The sequence below is a fragment of the Muntiacus reevesi genome, chromosome 10 (assembly GCF_963930625.1).
Source record: "Muntiacus reevesi chromosome 10, mMunRee1.1, whole genome shotgun sequence".
NCBI classification, from domain to species: domain Eukaryota; kingdom Metazoa; phylum Chordata; class Mammalia; order Artiodactyla; family Cervidae; genus Muntiacus; species Muntiacus reevesi.
Window position 1 is genome coordinate 66,116,248 of NC_089258.1, and position 23,287 is coordinate 66,139,534.

At 46.2% G+C, this 23,287-nt stretch overlaps 1 protein-coding gene and 1 non-coding gene across 3 annotated transcripts in view; one reads left to right on the plus strand and one right to left on the minus strand.

Annotated features, from left to right (window-relative positions):
* Positions 1–21,312, minus strand: part of MFHAS1 (multifunctional ROCO family signaling regulator 1) — a 103,741-nt gene extending 82,429 nt beyond the window's left edge. For both annotated transcript variants that reach the window (XM_065946342.1, XM_065946343.1), the window contains exon 1: positions 18,186–21,312. In XM_065946342.1, coding sequence (XP_065802414.1) covers positions 18,186–21,183 — 2,998 coding nt within the window. In that variant the 5' untranslated portion in view covers positions 21,184–21,312. The remainder of the gene's footprint in view (positions 1–18,185) is intronic.
* On the plus strand, positions 10,962–11,094 carry LOC136143920 (small nucleolar RNA SNORA1). Its single transcript, XR_010658420.1, has one exon. It is a non-coding gene; the product is annotated as a small nucleolar RNA SNORA1 (small nucleolar RNA).
* Positions 21,313–23,287: the final 1,975 nt, after the last annotated feature.

The following is a 23,287-nucleotide window of genomic DNA, read 5'->3' on the forward strand; positions in this document are numbered from 1 at the left end:
TTGATTCTAGATGAGCTAGGCCTGACACCTGGGTCTGGGAGACTCCACTTTCATAAAGTAGATAGTACGTTCACTATAGAAAGAAGTTATGAGTGACTAAAAGGGGCAATGTGACCACCGGCTTCCACTTACAGTCATCATTCCTCAATGTATGAAATGTAAACAGTACCTCTCATAGTTTACTCAGATTCTAAAAGAATCTTTGCCAGGGGAGGAGAGGGGGAAAGAGAGTACAGACGAATTCCCTGCTGTGTTCCATGTTTTTTTAATCCTGTCTGATTGCACTGAGAGTCTAGAAAAAATTAACTGGGAGAAAAGATCATAAGCATGTTAATAACTTATTCCAGTTTATTCTGTTTAATTATTATTAGGTTAAAAAATAGTTAAGGCCTAACCCACTTTTACACAGAGCATAAATATCTTCGTGGGGCTCGTTGCATAAATATCTTCATGGGGCTCGTTGCCTCGAAGAACTGAAAGAGGCTGCAGCTCAGAGGAAAGAGGAGCAGGGAGAGAATTGCTTTAGAGACACGGAAACCAATAAGGGGTGTGCCAGCCTCCTGCTGGGTCATTAGCCTGACCCACAGCTGTTAACTCCACAAGGGGTCCTCTGCCACTGTCCCCAAATCCCACCCTACTGTGGACCAATTTGATAATGAAGAAGCGAAGCGCCAACAAAAGCAACTAACAGAATAGGATGGTCAAAAAAAAAAAAAAATATCATCCTGCAGCAAACAGATCTCTTCAATGGATTTGCTTTGACCCCTTCTTTTACAAGCAACCCCACTGAAAATAAGCTAGAACAAAGAGGATTCGTTATGCACAGCCATAAAGATCTCCAGGGCACGCCACATCCATAATTCATGATGCAAACCCAGCGCCATCAGCATCGTTTATCCTTTCAATATTTTAAAGTGGTGAAAGGTTGCTGGATATTTATAAAGTCGCTGATTCTTACAGGATCCTTCCAAATTGAGGAACAAATGGGGAACTTTATTCTTCTGCAAATGACATTACTTACAAACCTAAGACTATAAATCTACTAGAATTCACTTGGTATCCATCACAGGAGGGTGACTAGACAGCTCTCCTAAACCAATTAAGCCAGCAGGCAGCATACACATATCAGTTCTGTTGAAATTAATCTTATCAAATAGCTTCTGCTTTCTCTTTTAAAAATGAACGCCCCAGTTTTCTTCTCATTACAGTTAAAATCCACCCCATCCAATACAACCAGATCAAAGAGACATGCTTTCCTCCTCCTAGACTGGAAAAGTGAGGCCCAGAGAGCTACTTAGCTAGCTCAAGATCTCCCAGCCAGGCAGGGAAGCCCTCATTAACACCCTGGCCTGTTTCCTTCATTCCCAGAGACCTGCCTGAGAGCCCATATCACATAACACAGAGTCTGAATGACCTCAAGAGTGATCCCCTGACTCTATTCCCACTCCATTCAAGTCCATCTTCCATACCACTGCCCTGAGTGGTCTTACAAAAACTAAACTTGACACTGCATCCATTTGACCCTTCAATATGTTCTTCTCATCCTAGTGGGAAAAAAAAAAATCATCAAATCAAATCAAAATATTTCAGCTTTCTATCAAGCTGCCAAGAATTCTGCCAAGAAGTTTAGCTAATCAGGTAGACAGGCTAAAAAAATATTGACATGGCAAGTACACTGATAAGCGAAAGAGCTGACTCCTCGTCCCCATTCTGACTCCACCGCACTTCAGTGGACCTGGTGGTTTGCAAAGTCCCCCATCATCACCTCCACTCAACTAGAGACCTGCTCCCATCCATCCAACCCCACCCACAAGGCCCCTCCCATCCTCAAGCACCTCCTGGCCCTTGGAGATCTTTTTATCCCAGCATTTATTGCAGCACTGCAACGGTCCGCTTACTATGTGCACCACTTTCCTAAACCACTGCTTCCTCTTCACCCCAGGTTCCCCATCACCTGCCTTATCGTCATGGCAGAGTCCCAGTTAGTACAAAGAGTTTGACACTGCAGAGTTAGACACACATCTTTCACATACATTATTTCATTTTTCATTCAACCAACTGCCTGTTTTTGGCTGGTGGGCCCTGCCACGTACTGGGTGCACTTGGTCACATTCTTCAGCCTCAACCCCCACGCCTGTGCCTCAGTGTCCCTCCCTGTAATCAGGGATCACCAGTTAACATTTACTGAGCGTTCACTACATGGTAGAAACTACCCTGGACCCTTGGCGTGCATGAGGTCATTTAATCCTCACAACATCTGAGGCGGCTGAGCAAATGCTTAGGAAGTGTCAGAATTATTTTTCCTCATTCACAGATGAAGAAACTGAGGTTCAGAGTGGCTTCCCCAAGGTACGGGCTTCTTTCCTTCCTAATCCACTGGCTTTAAAAGGTAAAAGACACAGGCCTCTTTTTTCTCTGATCCTGGTATAGCTTAACACAAGGAAGCTGCATGGCAATATGCATATCTAGCTGTGGCTAAAGGGACATTTTTCCAACATCACCCTCCAGCAGCAGCTATGTAGACCCCTCGGGATAAAGATCTGTCCCGTTGGAGAAATAACTAAGTCGGTGGAGGAGGAAGCAGAAAGGTATTTGAAGTAGCACACACCCAGATTCCGAGCATTATCAAATCACCAGCACGATATGAATGCCTGCACCCTTAGAAGGCGAGAGAGCAAGTGTTTACCTCATGGACAGAAACAAAGCTACCGATACGCCACCAGATTCTTCAAAAGCAAATATTTGTCTACAGTCAGAGAACCAGGATTCTTTTCTAACAAAGAACAATGTACACCATTCTAATTCCAGACTCTTCCTCCTACTCTCTGATTTCAATGGAGACTCCCCCCCAACGAATAAACGTGTCTTGAGTCCCAGCTGGCACAATGAATCAGAAGATTTATGGACCGTAAAAAGGGATGACACGAGTGGTCCAACCTTCATGGAACACCTGGGGCTGTGTATGCAGCAGCTTTTCAATTCCTGGAAACTGTCACCTGTCTCGCTGGTTCCACAAGAGAATTTAACAGCCCTGGTAATCAACAAGACGCAACCATGCCTGCTATTTGGACGAGCTTTTAATGCTGTGCCCCATCGCACAGACAAAGCTCACAGATGCTTCAACAGTTTTCAAGAAGCAGGTGAGAGGCAAACACAGACCCGATAAGCTCTGTTCTACAGGAACACCTGACCCAAAAGCCCCAAAGGCAAATTCTTAAAATGACCAAACAGAACACTAGGGAATTTTCCTCCTCCCTACACCAAGGGAAAAAAGATGGAAACAGGGGATCAGCCAGGGAGGATGCACATTACAGTATACAGTAACCAGAGGGCCAGCACATGTCTTTTTCCTGAGAAGAAAAGGCAAACATAGTGGCAGAGGCTTAATAAAAGAAATGAGTTCGAAAGAACAGCTGCCCCAAGCTAAAGCAGGGCATGACCAGGACCGTGCCAGTCACTAGCCATCTGGGGGCGAGTGGTGTCAGCAGAGGAGACACATGCATCCTCCCGTGGGGGCCTGGCATATCATTTTTTGCTTCTGTAACCTGGACACAAAATGGCCCAGCCCTCAGCAGACCAGTGAGCTATTTGGGGGCATCACAGTGTTCTAGAAAATTTCATATCTTGCTTTTTAGCTCTTCCCCAAGTGATTCATAAACTTCAGTTCATGGGGTCCATGAACATGACTTGAGCGACTGAACAAGTGATTCATAATCAAACAAACCCCCTAAATCAAAGACACCCCAGCTATGCCATGTTGATGTGCAGCTAAGGTGAGTCAAGGTCATCCCAGTGAATATATATGCTTCGGTAAGAAAATGTGGTTTCCTTTTCCCCACCAAGCTGTCTGCACTGATTTAGACATTTCCTGTAAGAGCGAGGATTTTTAAGACCAAACACTTCAATGAACCCTGTGTACAATCTCCTTTCCCCAAGAACCTGACTGGTGATGATTTTGTTTGCTTTAAGCAAAAGGTACAGCTAAATAGCTTTTAAACACATAAGTCACTTTACCAGAATTTGTTTACTGTTCTTCCACATCAAACACATTTTAGTGGACTGGGTTAGACCCATTCTTTATTCATGACACATACACAAACAGTTCGGATAATCTCTTAAATTTTGGTCCCTTACTATGACACACACACAAACAGTTCAGATAATCTCTTAAATTTTGGACCCCTACTAGTCCCAGGATAAAATATCCAGGCACATCTCTGGATAACACACCAAGCTGGGGGCAAGAAAATACAATGGTATGGAACTCTGGGGCTAGTTACAGGGCACAAATGAAAACTGCTCCGCTGGCCCAGGTGCACTGGGCTTTAGATGGTAGTTGTGATAGAAAAGTAGAAGCAATGTTTTGAGCCAATGAGATATGATTTATTATCCTTTATTTTTCATTAACATCCCCCAACGATGCAGCACTATTCTTGCTACCACTGTCTTATTTTGATCAGTGGTATATTTATCTGAAGACATGCAAGATTTGTAATTATTGTGATGTCTAAACATTACATCACAATATAATGGATGAATTAGGCTGGTAAATGCGTAATTACGTTGCAAACAATGGTATTCCAATAGGCATCACAGAAGCCAATTAAAAAGATTACCCTCATTTTAAATCACAGTTAAGTTTTTATAATTCCCCAGCCCCCCTTTTAAGTCCCACCATGTGATTGAGAGATTTGTCTTTTTCTAATTGCATCCCGACAGTGTCCTGAGCACAAAGAGGGGTCACCAACCCTGAAGGAAATACAACTGAGTATTTCCCAAAATTCTGGAAAGGGAGAACTTAGTTTAAAAACTATAAAATAATCTGAAAAGAATCAAAGGTCTGTCAATATAGGACTAACTAAACAGTGCATCCATTGGTAAAACATTATGTATACATACACACACGAACACACACAAGCACAATAGGTTTGTAATTTCCCGTATGGAGACATGTCCAAAATATATTTTAAGTGACTAAAAGCAAGGTGCAGAATAATGAATACAGTATGATCTCTTTCTGGTTAAAATATATGCAAATATATGTTTTATCTTCCTTGAAAGCAGTAACTAGAAATAGTTTAAAGACAAGAAAGGGGGCTGAAAGGGGCTTTTGCTTTTGAATATGCCATCCATGTGCAGGTATTACTTTTTTATTGGGAGTAGAGGTTATATAGGTAGACAATTATGGTTCACTGTGTGGTCCCTCCTATTCTCTCTATTTAGAAAACTAATAATGGTATATCATTTAATCACAAAGGAAGTCCTCGATTCATTGTATCAAGTGAAATTCTTTAAAGATCAAAAAGGCAAACAAGCCAGAAAACAACAACTTAAGTCCAGCGGGGTTCAGGGCAGGCCACCCCAAAATGCGCCAGTGACATATACTTTTGAATTAAAAGTTACTTAAGAAACAGCCAATGCAAGGACACTCTGACCCTCCTTTGTCCTTCCTGAAAGTAGGATATAAATCTCCCAGGTGAAAGGTGCCCACCTGTATCAGGAGGTAGAGACATTTTTATCACTGGAGACAGGGAACTCGGGGTAAAGAAGGAGTATAAGCAAACTCTACTTAGTTTTATCATGAATTAGTGCTGAAGCCTTAAGCTGTCTTGTCAGTTCTTCACAAATTTGTTTCCTTGTCTAAAAAATATATAAACAGCCGGCTTTGGTTACCTCTTGGATTCCATATCTATAAGATCTCTGTCCTTATGAAATTAAACTTTTTTTCCTCCTATTAATCTGCCATGTGTCAATTTTAACTACTAGACCAGTCAAAGCAACCAAGATGGGTAGAGGGGAATGTTCCCCTCCCTGACAGTTTGATAGACAAAAGGTTACCATCCTTCATATATAGTTAATATAAACTGAACTCTGTGATTATAAGAAATCACTGTGATTTTAAAAAATATATATCAATTATCAACAAGATGATCCCAAAAGGCATGATCAGACAATCCACAGAGAAAGTAACACAATAGGTAACATTCATTTAAGAAAATAAGCATGTACCCTAATTAAAAATCTGATATGTCAGTGATATATTGCCTCCCATTCATTGTTAGTGTATTTTTAAGATGATGCCCAATGCTGAGGAAATGCAGTGAAATCAATCTAGCATCCCATGCAGGCAGCACAGTATTTCCCAAATGAAAAGCAACGTAAGCATGTATTGAACATTAGGCATTCTTTGCCTTTGACTCATTGAGTTCACTTCTAGAATTACTGCCCAAATAAGAGCCTTTATACAGAAGTACAGTCATCAAAGAATTACTCATAACAACAAAACTTGAAACTACTCAAGTGTTTAATGGTTAAATAAACAAAGGTAAAAATCTCCTTGATGTACTATTATGCAAGCATTTATAATTACCATGTAGCTACTAATAATATGAAACCATACTCATGGTAGCTAAGGTTAAGAAAATTATTATTTACACAATATGATTATCACTATTATCACTAGACATTTTAATGGGCTTCCCTGGTGGCTCAGATGGTAAAGAATCTGCCTGCAATGTAGGAGACCTGGGTTCAACCCCTGGGCTGGGAAGATCCCCTGGAGGAGGGCATGGCAACCCACTCCAGTATTCTTGCCTGGAGAATCTCCATGGACAGCAGAGCCTGGCAGACTACAGTCCATGAGGTCACATAGAGTCAGACAAACTGGCGACTAAGCACAACACAGATATTTTAATAAACCTAAAGTTAAAGGGAAAAAGTTGAAAAAAAAATAGAGCAAAATGTGTAATTACGTTAGATACCAACATGACTATAGTTTTTCCTTTTCACACTTCAGGATTGTAAATATTTTAATAATAAGAAAAATGCATTTTGAAAAGAGTATAAATACAAATCACACTGTACTATGTTCCTATGAAAAAGACGAGCTTTATTCATAAGCTGATCTGACATCCAAATAGATCTTTAGGATTTCCAAGTAGATCTTTCTGGAAGAATGGTACAAAGAGCAGAAGCTAATGTCTATGGGATTCCTGCCACAAGTCAAGTGTCATTCAAAGCATTTGACTTGTATTAACTCAATCTGCACGGTCAGCCTATGAGACAGAAACTATTATGACATCCAAAGTCACACAGCTAGAAGTGGTGGACCAAGGATTTGAACCCAGCAGGATCTCAAGAGTCCTTGCAAATAACTAACATAATACTTCCATTTTAAAACGCAACACATGCACCCAACCTGGGCTGGTGATCTGTTTCACCCTTGATAGTATACTTGTTTCAATGCTATTCTCTCAGAACATCCCACCCTCGCCTTCTCCCACAGAGTCCAAAAGTCTGTTCTGTACATCTGTGTCTCTTTTTCTGTTTTGCATATAGGGTTATCGTTACCATCTTTTTAAATTCCATATATATGCATTAGTATACTGTATTGGTCTTTATCTTTCTGGCTTACTTCACTCTGTATAATGGGCTCCAGTTTCATCCATCTCATTAGAACTGATTCAAATGAATTCTTTTTAATGGCTGGGAGGGGGGATCAGGATGGGGAACACATGTAGATCCATAACTGATTCATGTCAATGTATGGCAAAAACCACTACAATATTGTAAAGTAATTAGCCTCCAACTAATAAAAATAAATGAAAAACAAACAAACAAAAAACTACACACACACACAAAAACACGCAATGCAAAATTCCAAGGGTTTCAAGCAAGATATTAAGCAAATATAAACAAAATTAAAAGTTTTTTAACATCTTGCACTTCCTAGGATTTTAATTAAAATGTAACTAAGTATATTTTGATAAATTGAGAGGCACAGGGAGACACACTCCAATGGGGATATATAGAAAGGTGAAAAAAAAAAAAAAATGCCATCACAGGGTGATAAGTGAAATCCGAACAAATGAAGGGCATAAAATATGCTACTCCATCAGAGCAAAATTATTTTAAAAAATGGTATTTTCAGAAAGCCTGAAATAAAGACAGGAAACAGTCCACAATAAATTGTGTTACAGCCAAATTCGCCTTTATCGCAAGATCTGTTATGGTAAGATTTCAAGTCAGGAAAATCGATGTTCTGGATACATTCCTAGGGATCACAGAGGCATGTGGCCATCTGGCTGGGGGACCAGTCAACGTCCATGTTCCCTCAGGACTCAGGCACGGAGAAGGGGGCTGGGGCATGCTGAACTGGGGATCACACAGGACAGGTGCTCTGCCAGCCCAGCAGTGACTATGAGTCTGAGCAAATCATCTGAAACCACCCTTAGGTCCTCCGAGCCATAAATCCCCTCCATGGTCTCAACAGAGCCCCATCTGATGGACAAGGAATGAGTGACGGCAGTGTTCCCGAAACTCTAGTTCCTGGGCCAGTGGTGGCCGCTGGCAAACTCTGACCAGGCCATAAATGAAACTTAACAGCGAGAAGCCTCCTTTATGACAACTGCTAACTGCTTTTGGGCACACACCCACCCCAGGGCATTGCCTGCAAATCTATCTGAATGCCCTCCACCTTTTAAAGAGCCTTTCTAATTTAAAATACCCTTTCCCACTTCCCCACGGCTGACTGGGAGGGGCAATCTTGCACTGAGCGGCAGGGCAGCCCTTTTAGGAACCCCTCTGAGACCTCACCTGTCCCCAGCACCTGACCGTGACCTCTGCTGACCTCTGTGCGGCAGGTCTGTGCCTCATCCGACCCCGTATGTCCAACACTGAGACTGTGGCCAGCATGCAGTAACACAGAACGGACATTTAGGAAAGAGGAGGACAGAGGTGAGTCTGTGGGTCCTGGGGGGCAGTGGGTAACCCAACCTCGAGGAGCAGGGTGGGACAGTGGGTGGGAGCAGAGGTCGAGGCTGAAATCCCAGGGTGTTCTAATTCTAGGGAACCCAACCCTGTGAACCTCAATTTCTCCCCCTGAAAGTCACGACAATGATAATACCAACCCTCTAGAGCTGCTGGAAAAATTCAGTGACATCACCCATAAGAAGTACTTCGCATTGTCTCTAGAACATAAGAGGAACTCAAGAGTGTTACTGACTCTCATATTTTCTCCCAACTCTGTATCCCCAGAGTGACTGATATGATGATTAATATAACAACAACCTCCATGGCATGAAAAATAAGAATCCCCTGGAAACGACAACAAAGTGAGGAGTCAAACAAGTGTATCTAAGAGAAATATTATTTTTTTATTTTATATTTTCCTTACCCATTAGCTTTTTAAAACTTGCTCTTTTCAAAAGAAAAAAAAAAGAAGGAAAAAAAGAAAGGAAGGCTTGTTCTGCTACCCTCAAGTTCACTGCTACTGTAACACGGTACTAATACAATGTCAAGATCACATGCTTCATTTCAGAAGTGAAGAGGATCTAGGAAAATTAATTCTTTAAATTCTGTCAACATTTAATAGCCTAAGAGTAGAAAACCACCCCAACAAAGCGTTCCTTAACAAAGACATCTCTAAGCAGCAGCCATATATTTTTAACATGACAGTATCCAATTTAATTTAGACTGTCTTTGGAGGCGGTGTTCACACAGTCTTTGGGGTTCAGAAATCACTGCTGATGTCAATTTGTCTCAAAACAGAAGCAAATCCACAAATAACTCTGAGAAATGTAAAAATTCCTGAAGAGGAGGCATTTTCCCTCCTCAAAAAAGCTGATTCGTTTTGGAAGTTTTGAGAAACCCTCAGATACAATGCCTTTTCGTTTTTCAGCATCCTCTCAAGATCTGTCTGAGATTTCTTGCAAACAAGTGACCTAAACTATAAATAACTGCAAAGAACGACTACGTCAAGCAAATTCAAAATTATACCCAAGTTTTCCTCCACATGACATTTCTTTCTAGAAAATCAGAAACCAGTGTTGTTTAGTCATTCCTCACACATGCAATGAAATTTCTTCATATATGATCAGATTCCACATGTACAAAAATCAACAATTACACCAACTGAAATCCCATCTTGATTCCTCATGAACCAGGCCAGGTATTTTTTTATTCCCCTAAAAATCCTAATTTGGCACAGACTTCCATATACAGCAGGTACTCAACAGTGATTGATGACAGCATCCAGCTCATAAACTTATGATACACTTGTCTGTCATTGGTAATGACCTAATTTTGAATGAATGCAATCCTCATCCCCTTAACCCTCATATATGCCTACAGCCTTGCCAATCCTGCCAGAGCTCTACTCAAAATCTATGTGGGGAAAAAGTACCGTCCAGAAGACAGTAATTACATGCTACTTCTGTGCGCTCCTCACCTACATGTCCTTCGTGCGTCAGTCCCTCATTAAACCTCACATGCACAAAACAGACTGGAAGGTTCCTCTCATCAACACTAAGAGGAGTCTCAAGGCAGCCGTCTTAAAAGATGTCCATCAGTGTGGCATCTCAAGGCCCAGCTTAAGAATTCCTTCTCAAGTCATGCCTTAGAAAGACAGTTGCCACAGAGAGCCTGGCGAAAGAATCCCAGACCATTCACCCCAGGAAGTTACCACCCTCGTCGGTTCCTTCCTTCCAGAAACACCTGCCTTACAGTTGTGGCTGCAAGGCACTGTGATTGCATTAATACCAGGGAGCTGTTCACTCAAAAATGGTTTATCTTAAATGGCATAGGTGGTCTTATTTGCAAAACAGAAATAGAGACACAGATGTAGAGAACAAACATATGGACACCAAGGGGGGAATGGGGGTGGGGTGGCATGAATTGAGATTGACATATATACACTTTGACATATATATATATATACACATATTGATACAGTGCATAAAATAGATAACTAAAGAGAACCTAGCCCAGGGAACTCTTCTCAGCTCTATGGTGATCTAAACGAGAAAGAAACCCAAAAAAGACAGGATATATGTATATGTATAGCTGATTCACTTTGCTATACAACAGAAACTAACACAACATTTAAAGCAACTATACTCCAATAAAAATTAATTAAAAAAAATAAAATGGAATATAAGCTATTAAAAAAATCGTTCATTTCAAGCCTCATTCTAGATGCAAATGGGCACTATTGTTCACAGTGTCCAGATAATCATTGATGTAGCCACACTGAGACATAGGTTTTGCTGTCATCACGGTAATTTTATTGCAGCGGTGACAAGACTTGTGACCTGTTTTGCTAGGCTCATGAGTGAAAGCTGGATGGAACAAAAGTTTTCAGTATTAGAAATGATGAAGGAACAATAATTTGCCAAAATAGCAAGGTACTTCCTACAACTTCCAGGGCCCTAAAGTAAATTGTGTGAAGAACTGTACCCCAAAGATTACAGATGGAGAATTTTGGAAGCAATTCCACATTCAAGTGAAGATCAAAGAAGCCCAACTCAAAAGAAGTATGGATGGACTAAAACAGTAACTGTTATCTTAGCAAAAGCTTTCTTTAAAAGGGTTATCTTGAAGACGATGATTCAAACATTGAGGAATCAAGGTGATGGGCAGTAGTAGGAATCATAACATGTGAATTCTTCAAATAAGAATTTGACTTTAAATCCTTTTGCCAGGGTTACTCATGATTTTTTTAAAAAAGAAAAACTATATTGTTTTAAAAAATGGTTAATATCACATATGTGAATTTCACCTCAATAAAAAGGAGAAGGACGAAGAGCAGAAGGACTGGACTTCAGTAAGCCAGCCCACCCAAAAAAGCAGAAAGACAAGCATGACACAGAGAACCCTCAAAGAGCAGTCTTGATACAACTTAACACAACTTCCTTTCTCCTTCTTGACCTTCTCCCACCCACCCTTGTGCGCAGATTTGCAAAAACAAAGGAAACAGCTGGTACGGCCCGGGTGCCTAGGACTGCCAGTCCAGAGCAGGAAGTTCCTTCCTGAGGTGGTAAACCAGGCTCCAGGCTTGCAAAGCCCATGCAAACCTCTGCTGGATCTCACCAGGACCCGAGGTCCTCTCCCCTGCTTCCCGCTCTGGCTTTCTTTCTCCTTCTGTATACTCTACTTTTTTGTAAACAGACAGCTAAAGAGAAAGAAGTTTGCGAATGGCTTTTCACTAATTTACCCTTGGAGAAACAAGGCATCATTATTTACATCTAAGAGATTAGGTTAAGGAAGGACAAATGAGAAAATGTTTTCTTGCTTTCAGAGCCAAATGTAAAAATAACTAAAAATTTTCTCCTCCCTCTCCGCAAATAAGTCAGCCCTGCTGGCAGTTGTGTCTGGGAGTTCTTACCGTAGACTGTAGTATGTGGGAACCAGTGCTGCCCTTGTTACAGCCAGCAACTCTTCCATGGTCTCCTCTGAACTTAAACCAGCAAGAACGCTGGAAGGAGCTTCTGGAAATCAACAGCAATCGGAAGAAGGCATAACAGCGGGTACCCACAACGGCAAACCCCTTCTTTCCTGCATCACCACCTTCATTCTCCTTACCAATTATACTTTCCCATATCTACAGGATAACGTCAAGGGAGGGTCAGGGGCTAGTTAGGAAGGAAGAGCTATGATACTAGAGGGAGGGAAGCACCCACTGCCTCAAAGACAGTGACTGCAAGATCAGGTGGTAGAAGCTTTCTGCGGCCATGCTTCAGTCACTGTCACATCCTGATAAGCTGCCCCTTCACCACTCTTCCACCATCTCTGTAAGAATCAGGAGGATGGACACAGAGGGCAAGGACTGATGTGCCAGAAAAACCCCATGGGAAAACTATACACACTTCTGAAAGTACACACTTAGAGAAAAAGAACATCACAAGCAACCTACAAAAAGCACTCTGCCGAGGAATAAATTAAGAAACACTAGAATTTCTTGAGTTTTTGAGAAATAACCAATCTGCTTTGAGTCCCTTCTACCTGCTCAACCCTATGCCAGGCACCACCTGGGGAGCAGGGTGCCATCACATGAAACATCAGAGAAATAAGGGTATAACCACAGAACAAACCACCATGCTCGACACAGAGATGGCCTTGATGGCTTGACAAAACATGTCATCCACAGTCACAGAGAATGAATATACGGATATCAAGGGGGAAAGGTGGGGAGGGAGGAACCAGGAGACTGGGATGGACACATACACACTATGATACTGTGAAAAAAATGGATAACTAATGAGAACCTACTCTATTGCACAGGGAACTCTACTTAATGTACTGTGGTGACCTGAATGAGAAAAAAATCCTAATGGGAGGGGATATGTGTATATGTACAGCTGATTCACTTTGTACAGTAGAAATAGAACATTTTAAAGCAATACACTTCAATAAAAGGTAATTTAAAAAAAAAAGACAGGTTATTCATATATATTTGGAGGCTATCTGAGATGCCTGTCAATCACTCTGGGTTCTAGAGGCCATATGGACTTGAGGCAGTAAGCCAGGACTGGAGGGTCAGCTTCATGAGTGCTGGAGCAGGACTGGAGCAGGCAGCCAAAACGGGGTCTCCCAGCCCTCCCCTCTGAAGTGAAGGCAGCCAGCTCGAGAGGACGGTAAACCCGACAGCGACCCGGCACTGGTTTTGCAATCAGAGCAGCTGAACCAGGGGGAACAGAGGCCTGGCTGAGCCTGCCCCAGGCAGAGCCTGAAACACAAACCACTCTCCTCTCCAGCCCTGGGCTCAGGCGGGCCACAGCTGCCGCAGACAAGAGACGGCAAGCGATAAGGCCAGCACTGGTCCCCTGCTTAAAGATAAAAAGCCCTCCCTGATGGATGGATGGTCAGATCCTTAACTACAACTTCCATGGAGAGAAGCAAGTTAGTAGGTGAAGAAATCAACCAGAAATGCTCACTCCAATATCAGCAACCCAGCCCTCCCCTCCCGCCGCCATCACGTTCCCTACCCCCAGTATGTGGAGCAGAAGCCCCTCATTTCCTCCAGATGCTGGAAAACTACTTTCCCAGACAGTCTCTCGCCTGATGCTCAAAACGACCCTGTTAAGTAGACCCTATACATTTTCTAGGTGTTCAGATAAAGTGAATGAGTAAGAACTAAAATAGGTGAGGTTTGGGATGGACATGAACACACTGCTGTATTTAAAATGGATAACCAGCAAGGACCTAGCGTAGAGCAGAGGGAGCTCTGCTTGATGTCATGTGGCAGCCTGAAAGGAAGGGGAGTTTGGGGGAGAATGGATACATGTATATGTATGGCTGAGTCCCTTTGCTATTCACCTGAAACTATCACAACACTGTTTGTTAACTGGCTATAGCCCAATACAAAATAAGTTTAAATAAAGCAGGTCGGATTTCCTGGGGAATAAGATGAACAGGTGGTAGAGGATGCACAAAACATCTGTTAACAAATTAAAAAATACTTTCTCTATGAAATTCTAAACTGCTTGTGCAGAGATGAACTTAAGAGTGGATTCTACACTTTGAAGGAGAGGCCTCAAATATTTAAAATAATTTGAACACTCCAATGGCCTTTCAAGTCTTTGAATTCTGTTATGCGGGGAGCTTCTTTCTTCCACTGCAAAATGGTTTTGATTTTTATGTGAAACAAAGTCCAAGAGAGTTCAAAGAGGACTCACCACAAAAATAAAAGCCAAGCAGCATCAATATTAATAATGCCAAACTAAAGAGATATATTTAATAACCTTTGCAAAATTAAAAACAATGACTAATTCAATCCAAGCAACTAGGTCATGCTCAAATTCCAGTAAATCTAAAAGTGAGATAGAATAAGGCAAGAATTTTGCTTTGCTTCAGTGGTCAAAGTGAAGGGCCCATTCAAGGGCAAGGCTGGAACTACAGTCACAATGAGAACATCAGAGGGACAAGTGCGGGGCCAGGGAGGGGCGCTGGGACACAGGACAAAGGGAAATGACCACAAGAGTACCACCTGGGATCTGACAGAGCATCTGAGTATCAAAGGGAAAAAAAACTTCTCATAAAGACCAGTCATCTAGCAGACAGCTCAGAGGTTCTTACGGAAGCCGCAGAGCCTCCGGCGTGCTTCCTGCTTGGAGGAAACCAGTGAACAAGCTAACCAAAGAGATATTAGGACCTCCATAAACAGCCACACAACAAGGCAAAACCGAGGGCTTCAGAGAGGTACAGAGTGTGTAAGAAATTAAACAGGGACGAAAAGCACTTGACTAGGGAGAGGCAGCAAGGTGCCAAGCCACCAAGGAGTCAAAGGGATCAAATATATAAGCGATCATCTACCAGTTCTCTGCCTACCGCTCTGGGTGGCTTTCCAATTATTCTTAAGAACGATCTTGAAAATTTGGAGAGTAGGATACTTCAGGCAAAATCTTACGTGGCCCAAGTTCAACTCACCAAGATGCACTCTTCCAATTGCAAAACACACAGCATGCTTTCAAACACTGAAGTGGATAGCAAAGCACTAGAATCTCACATAGGTAAATATCCCACAAGAACTTACTCTAGGCCAAGAACATTCCACCGAGTTCCCTTGTTAAAGAGGCTGTCAAGGCTGGCAGTCAAGTCAGTATCTGCAGAAGGCAGGTAAGGACTCACACCTAACACGCAGGCTGCATCCTGGGCCTCCTTTCAGCTTGCAAAAGCCTCTCGCCACGCAACCATTTAAGTCCAATGAAACAAACAGGTGATTTCTCTGACAACGTGATTAGATCTTTTTTACAAGAGCTTTTAAAAACAAGTGGCCAGGGGACTAAGGACTTTCCTGAATACTGCCATTTCTTTTGTAAATCAAAATAAGAAAAGAGAAATCTAGCATTATACTTCCAAAGGAAACTACCTTAGCGCCCCTCAGGCCAGGAAATTCAGTGTCCTATGGACAGAGGCAGAGCACACACAAGAAAGAAAAGGTAAGATAATAATGCAACTTTGTTTCTTCTTCATAATATCAAAGGAAACACTGATTAACTTCCTATTTAATCTTAATGTCTTGAAGTTGAAAAAACTAGAGCCAGTGTTTCTTTCACCATTGTATATAAAATTGTTAGTTTACAAGAGAGCTTGACACTTTAATAAAATGTAAAACTAAGTAACCAACTTTTTTAACATCTCTAAAAGCCAAATGACTTCTTAAAGAGAGGAAAGGCTACCCAGAGATTTCAAAGGTTTCCACTGAGCTACAATACATTTTAATAAACTAGGGACTTGAGCATATTCTTAAATGTATGCATGCCTTCATTAACTGAACATCCAATGATAGAATTCTGTTCTTACATCACCTTCTAGCTTATTATTTTAGCTCTTCTCAAATCTTTCAGAATTGTGACAAATACTAACAAATGATGGCTATCACAGAAAACTATAAAAGAAGAAAATGCTTTTCCCCCTTGTTTTTTTAATGTAATAAAGGTATTATAATCATCCTTTTTCCCACTACTCTGTACTCTCTGCTATGTTTGGAAGAAATATAGTCCTAAACGAAGCAAAAAAGGTAATTTCTTTCTCTGATCATAAATAAGAAATGTTCAGTCCATATTATAAAAACAGCTGATGATTTATTCCTACTCACTATTTAAGATATTCTGACCAAAAAAAGATATTCTGACAATTTTTAACCATTTAATTGCTTTTTATGTTGAATCCTCTCTTCCCTACAGATGGATTGTAAACCAGGTGACCCTCCTTTGAAAGACAAAAAGGCAAAACAACAACAGGAGAATGGGGGGTCCTTTCTGCATCAGGAGGCGAGCTTGTTTGTGGACTTAAAAAATAAAGAGCTGAGGTTAGAAAAAAAATTCAGCCTCATTGTTTACTCTTCAAAGTTCTTGGAATTCCTCTACACAGATCCTTACTTTTTCAATAATTTCTGTCTTTCCCTTTGTTGTTAATAGCATCAGTTTTATTAATGTTCCATCTTTGCATTAAGAACTGGCTTTAAGTAGCTGTTTCAATAATCTGCTCTGTGAATATGTAACCCACAACCTCTTTCTTCAATTTAGTGGCACAGTAAAGAAGTATTTTGCTTTCATGAATAAAAGACAATGGCAAACATAAAACTGAAGAGGCTACCAAGTCATGAAACTGACGAGACACTAGACAATACAGAGAATGGAGGCTCTACTGACTGGTAACTGGATATGGTGACATTTTTCAAGCTGAAGAATTACACTCAGCCTAGATCTAGGACAACAGGGAAATGTTACCTTCGGAAATACTGGTGTCCAATTCCTTCCTGATACTATCATGAGCAGCATTCAGACTAGGACAAAGATGACAGAGGCATACAGTCTTCCATTTCATCACCACCTCAGTGTACTCTGGGGTGGGGGACTGAGGGGAGACACTGGCAATGATGCTATTATTGGGTTTGTCCTTAGGACACTTAGAATGTTGTTAACCAAGCCAGCTCCACAAAAATCAGAGCTGTTTAGAGAAGCTAAATGGGTCCAAATAAATGGACCCATTCTCAGACACTTAGAATATCAATTAACCAGATTCAAAAAATCCCCCTAGTTTTGGAATTCTTCCACTCACCTAAAACATTGGGGGTGGGGGGAAGTCTTCTGGAAAACACTCCTCAAAAAGAGGGGAAAAAAACCGAAAACTTGTCCATATTTTTTTTCTTCTCAGTTTCTTATCCATTCCATTTCTTACAAAGCACTTCCATAAAGCTCCACTCTCTAACACTTAACCAAAACCAGGCTTCAAGATGTCGGTAAAGCACAAAATTACCAGGAAATACCCCTAAAACTCCCCTTAGAGATTTCAGTAATAACTCTTTCATGCCCCAGAGTGTACTGGGTGAAACAGAGAACCCAGAACTGAGTCACGCCTTACAGACTGACATTTTTGTCTTTGCTAATCATCATTCACCCTGATTACAAAACATTCTTCTCTGGAGTTTCTTAAGAAAAAGGTGCAATAATTCTACATAATGGTCATAGTCTGAACTTACACAAAAGAATATGATGACAGATATTTCAAATTTGGAGCACCCCTTGGATATGTGTCTAACAAGCATTATAGCCCATGACTCAACATCAGACACCACCCATCTTCTATGCAACCATTTGAAATTTCCTTCCAAGAAAGGCAGGCTGAACTGGGAAGACGGAAAAGGAGATCCAAAATGTTTGGACCGGAACCCACTTTAGAAGCCCGAGTCTAATAGAAGAGTGGAATCCTGGGGACTGTATTTCATATTGTTCACATACTGACTGCCTCTTGCTGGTCCCCAAATGCCCTCCTATTTACCCTGAAAAGTTTTCCTGGGAAGTAGGTGAGATTAAGCAAACAGTCTGACACAGGCGAAACAAACATTTTCCCCAAATGCATCTTAAGACACTCCGCAGAAGAGCCAGGTCCCTCTGCCCTCTTACCTGGGAAAGCGTGTGGATTGGGCGACCCTCTCTTAAGGCACTTAGAACAGAGAATGTGCACCGTGTAGTGCAGTCCAGGCCATTCCTGAAGTAGGACATTCAGTTCCTCTACCAAGGGGGTGATGGCTTGCCATGCCGTCCATATGTTCGGTAAGGATGCGTGGCTGGCGATGGACAGGGTGTCCGGCTGCAGGACCCCCTTGGCAGGTCTGTAGCTCACCACCACCGGGACCTTCCCCCTGTAGGCAAAGATCTGAAGTTTGCCATCCGACCTGTGCACCACGTGGTTGTTGATCTGGACGCTGTAACGGGCGAACAAGCCGGGTGGAAAGGTGAAGGGAAAACTGTATTCAATCTGCAGCTGCTCAGCCACAAAGGACTGCCCGGCCAGGTTGGTCCCGTTAATCCAGGCTTCCGCGTGCGGCACCTCGTTCTGCACGTAGCAGGGGAACTTGTACCAGGCCGTGGACCCATTCAGGGGCTTGCCCTTGGCTTTGTTGAGGCAGTAACAGAGTCCCATCTTCTCCAGCAGCTCCAGCAGCAGCTGCAGGTCCTGCTGAGCTTGGACGTGAGGCTTCAGCAGCAACCGGATGACATGGGCTGGCAGGAGCCCGTGCAGCAGAAAGCCCTCCACGTAGTGATGGAGCTGGGTGGCCCGAAGTGCGTCCTGGGTCGGGGCAGGCGGTGCCATCAGCGGGGAGCTTTCGGCCCGGCCCTCGACCTCGGCCTCGCCGCTGGTTCCCAGGAGCAGCTTCTGCAGTAGCAAGGAAGGGTCCCTCTGGAAGAAGACGTTGAGGATATCTATGAGGCGGGAGAGGTTGTGGAAGACGTGCTCCTTGAGAGCCGGGCTGTCCTCGAAGTACAGCAGCTTGCCGCTCTCGTGCAGGTAGGACAGGGCGCTCTGCAGCCGGTCCTCGGTCAGCCCGGCCTGCAGCCCCAGGCGAGCTGAGTCCCACCAGCTGAGCCAAAGCCGCTGCGCCTGCGGGGGCTGGAAGTGCAGCTCCTCCAGCACCTGCCAGGACCGGGGCAGCACGCGGTGTAAGTTGGGGAAGATTTCGCGGTGCTCCGCCACCGAGAGCAGTTTGTCGCGCAGGCGCTGTAACTGGCGCGGGTCCCGGCAGCTGACCGGCAGCACCGGCGAGAGGATCTGCAGCCTGTGGTTGAGCAGGTACTGGAAGTGGGCCTTGCGCCGCCGGAGGTTCTTGTCGGACACCCCGTAGTAGGCGGCATGAGGGCTGGCGGAACGGAGCTCGAAGTCCCGGGCCAGCGCCTCGTCCACCACCTGGGCCAGACGGCTCAGCCCCTCGGCATCGTGCTTCTCCTGCAGGGCGATCTGGCGGTGGATGTCCAGACACTTCTCCTCCAGCTCCTGCTCCCCGCACAGGTCGGCGTGGGTGCCCACGATGCACACCACGGCGTGGGGCACCCGGGCCCCCACCCGATGCAAGAAGGAGCCCACGGTGGTGGGAAAGCGGAGCGGCTCGTAGGTGGCCAAGTTCACCACCAGCACGTACAGGGCCCCGGGGGAGAGGAAGAAGGGCTGGATTACCTCGTAGCGTTCGTCCCCGGCTAGGTCATACACGATGAACCGCAGGCCCCGGGACACATCCGCCGTCCAGCTGGTCACCTCGATGCCCTTGCTCCCGAGCGGAGGCGAAGGCGGGTAGGTCTTCTCCTGGCCCCCTTCTCCGTGCTTCCCCTCCACTCTGCCCTCAGTGAGGCAGTGCCGGAGGAGGGTCTTTCCTGCCGCCTTCTGACCCATCAGAAGCAGCTTGAGGCGCGGCTGGACCGCCGGCTGGGAGTGAGCCAGCTCCTTCTGGTAGGCGGCGATGTACGGGATCCCCTTCATACAGACCTCGTAGGGGGGTTGGATCAGCGGGTTGTCCTTGATCTTCCACAGGCCCACGCGGGAGAGCTGGCCAAAGTTGTCTGGCAGCACGGCGATCTGGTTCCCCTGCAGGACAAGCTCCTCCAGGCCGGTGAGCTCGACGATGGAGTCGGGCAGGTAGCGGATCCGGTTGTTATCCAGCCACAGGGTGAGAAGACGGCCCAGGCCCGAGATCAGGGATGGCACCGAGGTGAGCTGGTTGCGACTAAGGTAGAGCTCCTCCAGGCCAGCCAGGGGCAGCAGGGCGGCTGGGAACTCCTCCAAGAGGTTGGAGGAGAGGTTGAGCATTTTGAGTCGCTGCAGACGGCTGAACTGGGGGGGCAGAGCCCGCAGCCCGTTGTTGTCCAGCATGAGGCTCTCCAGGCTGGCCAGCTCGCAGAAGCCGCTCGGCAGGGTGCCAAGCTCAGCCCCGCTCAGCCAGAGGATCTTGAGGGCGCGCAGGGCACTGATATCCTCGGGGAGGCCCCGCAGGCGGTTGCTGGACACGTCCAGCTCCTCCAGGGCCGCCAGCTGCAGCAGCTGCCGGGGAAAAGCCGTGAGCTGGTTATGGTCCACGTCGAGGGTGCGCAGGCGAGAGAGGCCGGCAAGGGAGTCGGGCAGGTGCGCCAGCCGATTGAAGCTGACGTCCAGCTCTTCCAAGTGGACCAGCGCACCCAGCTGAGCAGGCAGGGCGGGCAGCTGGTTGTGGCTGAGGTTGAGCTTCCGCAGCTCGCGCAGGGCGCCCACCGCCTCAGCGCCTAGGACACTCAGCCGGTTGTGGCTCACGTCCAGCTCGGTGAGGTGGTGGCCCAGCTCGGCAACTGCCAGAGGCAGCTGGGCGAAGCGGTTCCGGCGCAGGACCAGGACACGGAGGCTGCCCAGAGCCGAGCCCAGCCCGTCGGGCACCTCCTCCAGGCCGTTGTTCCCCAGGTTCAGCACCTCAATGTCCCCAATGTTGGCCGGGAGCACGAGCTGGGGGGCGTCAGGGGAGTCGAGCTGGTCGGTTCCCGGGCAGCCCCCAGCCGAGCTGAGGGTGAGCTGGCGCAGGTTGCTCCGCAGCTTCCTGGCGCGCAGGGCGGCGTCCCGCCACAGCCTCACCGTCTTCAGGTTCCCGCTGTCCGTCCCTGCCATGGCGGGGCCCCGGGCCGACACCCTCGCGCGGGAGCCCGCAGCTACATGCCGCGCTGCGCCCCGGCGGGCGCCAGTCTCCGGGGCCCTCTCGCTCCCGCTCCTCCCTTCCCACCGGCCCTCGGCAGCCCGCGGCGGCGGGTCCTAGCGCAGCCAGCGGCCGGGCGCCCGCAGCTGGGGGGCGGCGGCGACACGAGCGGCTCCGTTGGGCGCCGGGCGCGCGGCGCGGGCAGAGGCGGCGGCAGGAGGGGAGCGCAGCTCGCATTCTCCGGGCTCCCGGGCCAGGGGCGCGCCGGGGCAGCAGGGCCGCCGCCCGCCCGCCGCGCCGCGGAGGATGCCTGCCGCTCCTCCTCCCGCTCCGCCCGCCTCCGGCGCCTCGGGGCCGACTGCCGCCCTGCTACCCTCGCCGCCGCGGCCCCGCGGCCCGCAGCATCGTCGCCCGTGAGAGCTCCACGAGGACGGTGGCGCCCGGCTCCGCCGCGGTCATCATGCGGGCGCAGGGCCGGGCCGCCGCCGCCGCCGCCGCAGCCTCCTCTCTGCTTCCCCGGACTCGGGCGGGAGCGCGAGCGCCGCGTCCCCGGCACGGGGAGGGCGAGATCGGGAAGCAGCAGCGCCGCCCGGCGGAGCGGCCCCCACGTGACCGGCGGAGGCGCCGCGTGTTCCCGGCACCGCCCCGGGGGCGGTGGCCACAGACCGGCGGCGGGTGCTGGCTGGGGGCGCCTCGCCGGTGCAGGCCGGCAGCGTGCACAGCGCTGGGCGGGAGGTGCCCGGGGTGGGGCCCGTCCCCGCTGCAGATCCGGGTCCCAGGGTGCTCCAGCTTGGGTTCGCCTGCGTCTGGCTCTTTGTTGGTCCTGCACCTCTAAGGATATCTTTCTCTTTTTCCCTCGCGTGTGGGATCCCTGGCCTCCCTTACTCACCCTTCATCTCCCTTACCTCTTCCACTCGTCCTACATCCACACCCTAATAGAAGTGACCCATGCAGGGCCCTGGGATTCATTGTAAGAGGGTAAAAAGAGAGTGTGACTGAACAAAAGAAGGAGAAAAGCAGGCAACCATTCATTCACTTGGTAAATATTTATTGAGGCCCTATTTCGTGCCAGATCAACAGAGACAGACGTTCTCCACTCCCCTGGGGGAGGCTCTGAGTTGGATCCCCGCTGGCCTAATTGGAGGGTGAAGCAAGGGGTGCCACGCATTGTTTTGTCCAGGGTATTCTATTCATCCTCCCAACAGCCAAATACAGAACATACTGTATTTCAACTATACAGTACTCCTTATGCTGTAGGTTCAAGAAAATGAAAGCTGTTTCAAGCAACATCTGCAGCCCAGTGCTCAACTTGAAGATTTATCTAGGTGAAGCAGTTTCTTTGAGATCACATCTATACTAAGCGAATAATTTCTTCAGAATGTACCCAAACCGTGAAATCTATCAGGCCCGCGAATACCACCTCCATCACTGCCCCTAGCTTAGCTAATAATAAAGCAAATAGTTTTCAGAGATGCAAAAGCAAATTTCACTGGTTAATTGCACCAGTTAACAGTCATGGCTCTCCTCTACACATGACATTGTTGTCATCTGGAGACCCAGATTCGGTGCAGGTATTTGAGTAGTAATCATCTGTCTCTTCAAAGAGAGTGACTGAATATCTGGAGCTTGAAATCTGTCCCCGAGACAGTTAACAAGCCTGGGGTGGTACAGTCTGTAACTGAATGATGCTCCCAGAGCCAGGTGGATCCCAGAGGCCCCAAGTACCTTAACAGGATGCAGGTGAGCTGTGTTCACCCTGCAGGGCTTCCTGGAAGACCAAATTGCTCAAGAATTCCTCATACCCTCCTGCCCGCCCTGGAGGAGGAAAATTCGAAATCACCTAGGCTGACCCTTTTGTTCACAGAGATGCAAACAGGCCCAAGTAAAGCAACCTCTCAATTGGCCAGCCATGTAAAAGGGAAAAGCCAGGTGTGCTAACTCCCCTTGTGGGGTTATTCCCCTGAGTGTATCACTTTCAAGGTATTCTTAAGTCAGACCCAATTTCTCTGGGCTTTATCTCCTGGGCAAGACAAACTGGAGAAAGCATCACCTTCCTGCTCAACTTGTGGTTTGAGTGTG